Raw genomic sequence first — 10,177 nt, 5'->3', positions numbered from 1 at the left:
CATTCCCTCGCCGGAAAAGAGAGAGGATTCCGCCGCGGCATCATCCACCCCGTTCCTGGGCGAGCTTTCCGGCGCTCCGGCCGTGCAGGGCGGGTTACCGACGGCTGCGCGCCTACCACGCCCGCTAGGTGTTCGGTGATTTGTCTGCTCGGCGATGGACTCGGACGACGAGGAGGCGTTCGCGGCGCTGCTGGAGGAGGAAGGCGATGTCGAAGCCCGGGATGAAGAGCATCTCATGGTCATCGCCGCCCTGGCCAGCCTGCTCGCGAGCAATGCAAAGCCACGGTGAGGTGGCTCGGCGTCGGGCTGGCTAAAGGCAAAGCAGAGGCATTGGCTGGAGGGCTATTGCTTGCTCTACTCCGACTACTTCACCGACGCTCCACTGCACGGCGACAAAGTGTTTCGTCGACGTTATCGAATGAGCTGAAAGCTCTTCCTTGGGATTGTGAATTCCATCCGAGAGTTCGACAGCTACTTCAAGTGCAAGAAGGATTGCACCGGCACACTTGGATTCACCTCACTTCAGAAGTGCACGACAGCTATGAGGATGCTTGCGGCATACGGAGCTCCCGGTGATTCACTAGAAGACTATGGGCGCATGGCCGAGTCCACGACCACTGAGTGTTTCTACAAGTTCTGCAGGGCAGTGGTGGTAGTGTTTGAACCGTAATACTTGTGATTACCCAATGCTGAAGACACTGCTCGGATCCTAGCACAGAATGCAGCAAAAGGATTTCCTGGGATGCTTGGAAGCATCGACTGCATGCATTGGAAATGGAAAAATTGTCCATTTGCATGGCAGGGGATGTACAAAGGCGCCAAGCGCGGTTGCAGTGTGGTACTTGAGATAGTGGCCACACACGACCTATGGATTTGGCACTCCTTCTTTGGTATGCCAGGAACTCACAATGACATCAACGTACTGCAGTGCTCCCCTGTCTTTGCTAAGCTTGTTGAAGGTCATTCTCCTCCGGTGAACTTCGAGGTCAATGGGCGGCACTACAACAAGGGATACTACCTAGCAGATGGCATCTATCCGAGATGGTCCACATTTGTGAAGACTATCTCAAACTCTGTACCAAGAGGCAAGAACTCCCACTTTGCGAAGGTTCAGGAGGCTTGCAGGAAGAATGTCGAGCGGGTATTTAGTGTGCTCCAATCTCGATTTGTTGTTATCCGGTACCCCGCTTAGACCTGATCAAAAGATCAAATGTGTGATGAAATATAAGTTTTTATTTGGTGAACTATTTTTTGAATTATATAATTTGTATTGAACTATTTGATTTCTACTTATTATCTATGATGAATATGATAAAAATAGCTTATGTTCAATTTGTGCCGAAACACGCCGAATACGGACTGAAATTGGTCAATTTGCGTTGATAGTGGGCCAATTTGCATCGAAAATGGGCTTAAGTTACAGTTTGTGTATGCTGACACACGTTGCATTCTGACATCTGAGTAAGCCCTGGTTCTCGAAGATACGCCACATTAACGTATCCCGTCATTGAGTAAATCGTGGGAAAATAAAAAAGCAAAAAGCAAAATGGAATTTACAAAAAAGAAACCAACAGAAATGTGCTGATTCTCGATGCACACACACCCCAAGGTGATCAAAGATCCACAAATTCTCTTAAACAAAGGGGGTAAAAAGACTACAATCCTGGGCCACCACTTATAAATAGGTCCGCACCAAGGTTTTCCGTATAGGTTTTGCACGAGGCTAGAAAAACGTTGGTGCTGTTATTCACAAAGTAGCAAAATAACTCCCACAAAGACAACAAGGCAACACAGGAAACATCAAATGTCATGCGATCTTAACACTGGGCATCATCAGTTAATCATTGCTCCCTCAAAACAGATGATGATCATAGTCACTTGAAACTAATGTCCACTTGCATCTATGCTCCACCCTTTTGTGTCTAATAAAGCAAGTAGGCCGATTTGGAGCGCAAAAATGGAGTACGACTTCTCAATGACCTCCCTGTTCAAGATGATGTCCCCTCACCTGGTTCCCGAATTTGAATGTTAGTTCTTGACAGGCTTGCTTCGAGTTCATTTAATTCGTCAAGGTCTAGGTCATCGTCATCATCTAGATCTTCATCATCCGGCTCCTCATCAGCCTCCTTGCCATTAGAGGTTGATGAGCTTGGACCTTCATCCTGACTTTTCTTGCCCTGTGGAAGCAAGTTTAAAACATATACATCAATAGAGACTAACGTATTGAATAACATTTGTGTAGATCAGCGTGCATGTTTGTTATACTATGTTAAATTCCATACTAATGTATGCACTAAAGCAAATCGCTTTAAACTAGCACTATTGTATAACAAAAACTTTGCAGCATTGAATCCATAACACATGTACAATTCCAATTCTTACCACTAGATTCCAGGCCTGCTTATTTCCTTTTTTACATACCAAAGGCTAGGAGATATAGCAAGTTAACTATTTTTTCAAGAAATCATATAGCTAGTTAAAATTATATGGTACCAAATTAAATGCAAGATGAATCTCAAACAGTATAATCTCAGGTGTGTATGTAACACAAACAAAATCTTAGTGTGATGACAGATTACTTCTTTGATCCGTCCTTACAGTTTTGTCTATTAATTTATTTCTTGACAAGCATGCATAATGCACACTATCACCTCACGGGAATTGCTGACCAGACATGATGTTGATGGATCTACACCATTACCCACCCCCCTAACACTGCCCTTCAGGCCTTTCCCCTAGCCAAATTGATTTCTGGTCAACCTATTCATTCTGATTCTCACTAGAATAAGTAGCCTTTTCTTTAGTGTATGAAGGTAACATAAGATGCAAGATAAAAATGGAATGACAATTAGAAGTCTCGATATTTCTTCATGGAGCCCCTTCTTGAACCTTAGATTTTAAAAACAAACACCCCTTTTGAATACCAAGATTTCTGACATCTTATTAAATTCTCAAATCGAATCAATTAAGAACCAATTCAAATTCAAACAACAAAAGAATAACACCACCTCATCCCAACTGGGCAAACCTTATGGGCAACAGAACCCTTAACCAAAATTTGGGCTAGCAAGAGGACAAATGGGTAGCTTGCTTGGGCTCAAACCAAACACACATCCCACATCGCACACATGTGTAGATATGCCAAATTATGTTTTAGGCATTTTAAAATTTTAAAGTAACAAAAAGTACAAATCACATCAGGAATGGTGCTTCACATATTTCTTCTTTTATTAGTTTCTTTGAAAATATGCCGAGTATGACCATTCAAACTATTTTTTCCAGGACTACACAAGGGGACAGGATAGGCTGAAGTAGTTAAAGAGAGCATGTGCACGCAAGGGAACCTGTTGGAGTCTAATTTAGCTGTGACAGAATTGCTAAATTAGAGGAGTCCTAGTTGATACCACACGGTATGTGCAGTAAGCAACTTCAAAATTCAAGTTAAGATGATTTAGGTCGTTACATTAAAAAAAAAGAGGAGTCCTAGTAGACTAAGAAAGGCTAAACTAGTCAGATCATGTTCCATAAAAGGAGTAGCCAAGAAAATTTGTTCAGCAAGAAAATAGAAAGAATTCTCCTTCTACCTCGCCTCACCTTGGAGGCAAATGGCCCTCCCTCAACTGAAAATCTAGTCCATAACAGACAACTCAAGGTAACTACTTTGGAAGTTTCTGGGGCAGCAGAAACTATGACAAAATGTGGGAGTGGCTGCCCCCAGGTACTTTTAACAGAAATTACATCGTAGCTTTCTTGTTCTAAAGGCCAAGACTCATTCTGCTCTCACAATCAGATCATGCTAGGATATTTGTAATTGATCATCACACTGGTGAATAAACAGCCGATTTAGTAAAGGAGGGAAATTTTAACCTGTTCCTGGTTGGCTTGTGGCTCTTCACGTCTTTCATAAACTTCATATGCTTCAGCATCATCAATAAACACACTTGCATCGGCCATGAACAACTCGCGACCACTGGATACAAGAACAAGCACAGTTACATTAAGTACCACAAGGGCTCACAGGTCAAAACATGTCACTAGAAGAAGATAAGGTTATTACCTCATACGGTCATTCTTAGCCCTATCTGCCCTCAAGGCCGCCAGACCAGCTTCCTTTTCTTCTGCCTTCCTCCTTTTCCATTCCATGAACAATTCTGTAGTCATAGGGGTTGTGGTTTGAACCTTTCTGCGCTGTTAAATGAACAAGAAGTAGAGAATGTCACGGCAATGCCAAAAAAGTCATTTAGACAACAGACAAGGAACAAGAGTTTCACAGTTGCAGACAGGAAGGATTTATGCTAATCTTCATTTTACCTGGTCTTCAATCTCATCTTCAATTGCAACCTTTTTACTCTCTTCCTCTAGTAAGGCTTTCATCTGAGACTTTAGTACATAACCAGGCGGAAGGGCATGCCTGTAGCGGCACTCCTTGCCGCCATTTGGACAAACCCAAAACCACCCATACTGCTTCTTCTCCACAGCATCAAGAAAGTGCTTGCAAACCTACAGAAGAAAATAATTAGCAAAATCATCATCCTGCTAAAAAACACGAATGCTTTGAGGATGGGAAAACAAAGATAGCATTCCTAATTTCACTTAGTGGTACGTATCAATGGGGCGGACCAGAATCTGATAAATAGGAAAATAAGTAGTGTTTAATGCTGTGCTCAGCACTGTATTTTTGTTTTAACTCGGGATGGTGTCCTATGAGTGTTGTCCTTTAAACATAGTGAGACAATGCAAGTTTATAACAACCAAGTTAAACAATGAAAAAAAAGAAATGGAGAAACTGATTATGTCGTCATAACAGGGTTATGATGCAAACACGATGAAAAATGTTAATTAGCATAGAACTGAAGAATTATTATCAGTATCAATGTATTCTTATGCAATATAAGTGAGTAAATCCGCTATCCGCAAATAACAGAACCTCTTTAATGAGTTTTAGCATAGCAAGTGTGTTTAGTTACTACGTGATAATGTTGCTGCCTTCTGGAGATTATGATTGTGTATAATCAATGTGTCACAGAATTCTACTCGGAATCCTTGATAACAACAAATCTTAACCACACTGCGGCCTACAGAAGTTACAACATGCCTATAAATTAGATTATATCAATCTGATCACTTGTGAAAATAGACTAGGTGCGCCCATAGTGGCTCACTGGCTCTAGCAAGGTTTACAAGTCATTCCGAGGTTGAGAATCATAGACTTAAGCATAACTAAATGACACTAGTCAACACTGAAGTTGCGACTCATAGACTAGTCGACACTGAAGTGTAGTCGGCCCTGGAGTTGAGACTCATAGACTAGTCTATCGACTAGTCCTTGGACTCATAATCCATGGGCTCTAGCAACTAAAATAACTACTAATTGATGTGATTGGCCAAAAGAAATTGCATCTGCATCCAGATTAAAGAAAATCAACTGGAAATCATATACAGCGGAAAAATGGCTTATTGGCATCACAGGAAAATGCATGATAATAGGTGTAAAAAGCATTACTGCTTTATATTTGAAATGCATATATTCCTCCTAAAATAAGAGCGCAAAACATGAATTGAAGACAAAATATAAATAGTAAAATAGAACCAATATAGTATCATCTAGCTCAAATATTACCAACGAGAACATTAGTACTAATTATTTATTCTTTCAGAGCAAAATGAAAGTTGAAAGTGACACATCATATAATGAGAAATGCTTGAAAAATGTGTATAACAGTTTCGGAATAGTGCATACAATATCAGTAGGTTTGTTCTGCTGGTACTCTGCGTTTTTTGATGCAATAACTTTCTCAAGGGTCTCCTGATCCCAGTCATCCATTGTATCTTCTTCCTCTGTACATGACAGAGGAACATGTGAATTTCTACCGAGAAAATTGAATGACTCCAATACGAAAGAAGTAACAATGATTTATTTACCTCCATCACGCTTGTCGCTGTAAATATCAATCTTCTCACCCTTCCTTTGGACATTCAGGTCGTGTGAGAACTTGCATTTAAAACCCTTCTGACATTGTCCAACCTTGAAGAACTCGCAAAGTATCGACTTGGGGTCGACACCTGCACAATAGCACACAACCAAAGCATGAGCATTTATCACAAGAATAGCAATCTTTTGAACAAACTACCAGTACCAAAATGTCCTGATGAAACATTGCAATTTCAATTTGCAATCTGCAGGACTTGAAAGAGCTAACATGTTTACATAGAAAGAACTGACCAAACCCTTCCTACATTAGAACAAATCAACACCAATCACCAGTATTATCAGAAGCACTTCCATACTACCGTATACACCAAAAATCAATTCACAACAACTTCATATCCACAGCAAGGGATTCTTGATAAATCCACTAGAAGAGACCTATACACTCAAAACTGGGTGACAAAGGGAGGAGGCCATACCAACGGGGACCTTGGGCTGGCTGACGGCGACCTTGAACAGATCGTTGAGCTCCTTCTCGCGCGCCTTCTCCTCCTCCTTCTTCTTCTGCGCATCCGCATCCACATCCACAAACAAGAAAAATAAAAGGTTAGAGGAGCAGAGCAATCGGATGAGGGTATTGACAGCTTCGATCTGAGTGTTCCCCCATGCCTTGGCGGCGGTCTTGGTCGGGTCGGGCTTGGGCTGGACGGACTGGTGCAGCGACTGGACGTACTTCTGGACGTTCTTGCTCTTGTTCTTGTTCTTGAGCCCGAAGGTCTTGTCCTCCACGACCTTCTGCTTCTTCGCGACGTCGGCCTTCGACGCCGCCGCCTTCTTCGGGGGCATCTTGCTCCGCTCCTCCTTCTAGCTCGGGCCCGGCTGGGGTGGGATTCGGGCGGCGGGAAGAGGACGCCGCGAGGGGAGGGGAGGGGAGGCGAGGGTTTCCTGGGTTTGGAGCTGGGAGGAGGAAGGGGGGCGGAGGTGGAGGCGGAGGCGAGGAAGAAAGTTCTAGAGATGGGAGTGGTCTCGTGGAGATGTGGAAAACCGAGGTTGCGCGATGGGCCAGGCTTTCAACCGGTTGGGTCGGGCCATGATCTTGTAAGGAATCCCGGTGTTGAAACAGGGCCTAATCACGCACAATGGGCTCTCGACGAGAATCTAGGAAATAATTGGCTACCCCGTGACAGTGCTCGAAAAAAAAAAGCTACCCCGTGACAATATGTTAGCTTTGACATGTCTCAAAAAAATATATGTTAGCTTTGACTGAAGTCAAACTTTATAAAGTTTGACCAAGTTTATAGAAAATAGTATAAACATTTATAGTAACAAATTTATACGACGTGAAAATATATGCAATGATGAACCAATGGTATTGATTTAGTGGTGTATATGTTAATATATTTTTCTATAAAGTTTTGAAAGTATATAAAGTTTGACTTTAGACAAACCTAATATATATAATACAAAGTAAATAAAAATAAAGGGAGTACATATAGAATATAAGTAGTATTTTTCATGCATGCTGGGAGAAATATAGTTAGTGTGAATTGATGAGGTGGTATGTGTGATGAGTTAAGTATATAAATACTATCTCCGTCCCATAATACTTCCTTCGGTCCTTTTTACTCTGCATATAAGAATTGTCCGAAGTCAAACTTCGTAAAATTTGACCATATTTATATGAACAAATATCAACATCTACAATGCTAAAGTTGTACTATATGGAAATTGAAGTCATGACGGATCTAATGATATCGATTTGTGAATGTTTTTGAAACGAGGCAAAAGACTTGCCATTTTCATTGATTAAGAAGGAATGAGAATTGCCCGGTTAATTGACGGAAAACCAGGCTAAAACCGGTACAATCCAACCCATATAACATGGGTACCACCGGCCAACCTGACCACCGACATGGGATCACAGAGCTACAAAGAGGCAGCTGCACCGAAACCATGACGGCTCATGCCAACAGAAGGCCACACGCGCGAACAACTGACAGCTCCAACTTTGACGACGATCATCACAAGGGAAATATGCAGGACTTGCGCCGACCGTGCCCGCCATAGCTGACCACCGAGCGCCTGTCATCATCACCGCATGGACACACTCCACCGCAGCTCCGACTTCAAAGCAACCAAGCGACCAACGGAAGAGCACCTCGGACACGCCGGGAAGATCCGACTACCGAAGGTCGAGTCGCGACCAAAACTCCTTTCGACGCCATCATCGTTGCCAAACAGAAATCAGTGATACGTCTCTGTCGTATCTACTTTTCCAAACACTTTTGCCCTTATTTTGGACTCGAACTTGTATGATTTGAATGGAACTAGTCCGGACTGACGCTGTTTTCAGCAGAATTATCATGGTGTTGTTTTATGTGCAGAAAATAAATATTCTTGGAATGACCTGAAACTCCACGGAACATCTTAGAAAAACAATAAAAATTCTCGCCAAAGATGAAGACCAGGGGGCCCACACCCTTCTCACGAGGGTGGGGGGCGCCCCTGTAACGCCCTCGATGCGGCTATATCTCCCACGTGTTGAAGCACGACTTAAAGGTATAACCGCATTGAAAGAAATATCGCAAGTGAGGTAATTTTCACACAAACCATGTAATACATAAGGGAAAGAGATACATAGTTGGCTTACAATCGCCACTTCACACAATTACATGAATAAAGCATTACATCAACCAGATATAATCACGGTCTGACTACGGAACCAAAATAAAAGAAGACTACCCCAAATACTACACAGATCCCCGATCGACCCCAACTGGGCTCCACTACTGATCAACTAGAACAAAACAACACAAAGGGCAAGATCTTCATCGAGCTCCTCCTTGAGCTTGGTTGCGTCATCTGCACGGTTCAACGGCACCTGCAAGCTGGTTTTCGAAGAATCTGTGAGTCACGGGGACTCAGCAATCTCACACCCTCGCGATCAAGACTATTTAAGCTTATGGGTAAGGTAAAAGGTATGAGGTGGAGCTGCAGCAAGCCACTAGCATATATGGTGACTAACCTATTCGCAAAAGAGGGCGAGAAGAGAAGGCAAAAGCACGTTCGAACAACTATGATCAAGAAGTGATCCTAGAACAACCTACGTCAGACATTACTCCAACACCGTGTTCACTTCCCGGACTCCGCCGGAAAGAGACCGTCACGGTTACACACGCGGTTGGTGCATTTTAATTAAGGTCAACCTCAGGTTTTCTACAACCGGACATTAACAAATTCCCATCTGCCCATAACCGCGGGCACGGCTTTCGAAAGTTCAAAACCCTGCAGGGGTGTCCCAACTTAGCCCATCACAAGCTCTCACGGTCAACGAAGGATATTCCTTCTAGCGGGAAGACCCGATCAGACTCAGAATCCCGGTTACAAGACATTTCGACAATGGTAAAACAAGACCAGCAAAGCCACCCAGATGTGCCGACAAATCCCGATAGGAGCTGCACATATCTCGTTCTCAGGGCACACCGGATAGGTCAAGCTACGAGTAAAACCAACCCTCGAGTTGCCCCGAGGTGGCCCCGCAGGCTGCCCGTTTCGGATCAACACTCAGAGGAGCACTGGCCCGGGGGGATTTAAAATAAAGATGACCCTTGAGTCCGCGAAACCCAAGGAAAAAAGGCTAGGTGGCGAATGGTAAAACCAATGTTGGGCATTGCTGGAGGAGTTTTATTCAAGGTGAACTGTCAAGGGGTTCCCATTATCACCCAACCGCGTAAGGAACGCAAAATCCGGGAACATAACACCGATATGACGGAAACTAGGGCGGCAAGAGTGGAACAAAACACCAGACATAAGGCCGAGCCTTCCACCCTTTACCAAGTATATAGATGCATTAATTAGATAAGAGATATTGTGATAGCCCAACAAGTAAACATGTTCCAACAAGGAACAACATATCCATGTACCAACAAGGTACAAACTTCATCTTCACCTGCAACTAACAACGCTATAAGAGGGGCTGAGCAAAGCGGTAACATAGCCAAACAACGATTTGCTAGGACAAGGTGGGTTAGAGGCTTGGTTCAACAATATGGGAGGCATGATAAGCAAGTGGTAGGTATCGCAGCATAGGCATAGCAAAAGAGCAAGCAACTAGCAAGCAAAGATAGAAGTGATTTCAAGGGTATGGTCATCTTGCCTGAAATCCCGTAAGGAAGAAGAACGAGTCCATGAAGAAGACAAACGGGCGTAGTCGAACGGGTCCTCGCAAACGCGACGTTATCGGAACCA

The 10,177-nt window shown here is 43.3% G+C and overlaps 1 protein-coding gene across 2 annotated transcripts; it reads right to left on the bottom strand.

Moving 5' to 3' along the window:
* Positions 1–1,610: 1,610 nt before the first annotated feature.
* Positions 1,611–6,932, bottom strand: LOC119269496 (zinc finger CCCH domain-containing protein 11). 2 transcript variants are annotated; one of them, XM_037551343.1, is made up of 8 exons: positions 6,599–6,930; positions 6,409–6,493; positions 5,923–6,063; positions 5,741–5,838; positions 4,312–4,500; positions 4,058–4,188; positions 3,868–3,970; positions 1,611–2,177 (listed from the first exon to the last, which is right to left on the bottom strand). In XM_037551343.1, exons 1-8 carry the CDS (start codon positions 6,773–6,775, stop codon positions 1,989–1,991), a joined length of 1,113 nt encoding a protein of 370 aa, XP_037407240.1. In that variant the 5' UTR covers positions 6,776–6,930; the 3' UTR covers positions 1,611–1,988. The 2 variants fall into 2 exon arrangements, with proteins under 2 accessions (XP_037407240.1, XP_037407239.1); XM_037551342.1 differs by having other exon boundaries at positions 6,409–6,932.
* Between the last annotated feature and the right edge of the window lie 3,245 nt (positions 6,933–10,177).

This window comes from Triticum dicoccoides, chromosome 3A (genome assembly GCF_002162155.2).
Source record: "Triticum dicoccoides isolate Atlit2015 ecotype Zavitan chromosome 3A, WEW_v2.0, whole genome shotgun sequence".
NCBI classification, from domain to species: Eukaryota; Viridiplantae; Streptophyta; class Magnoliopsida; order Poales; family Poaceae; genus Triticum; species Triticum dicoccoides.
This window is presented reverse-complemented; position numbering and strand designations above follow the sequence as displayed.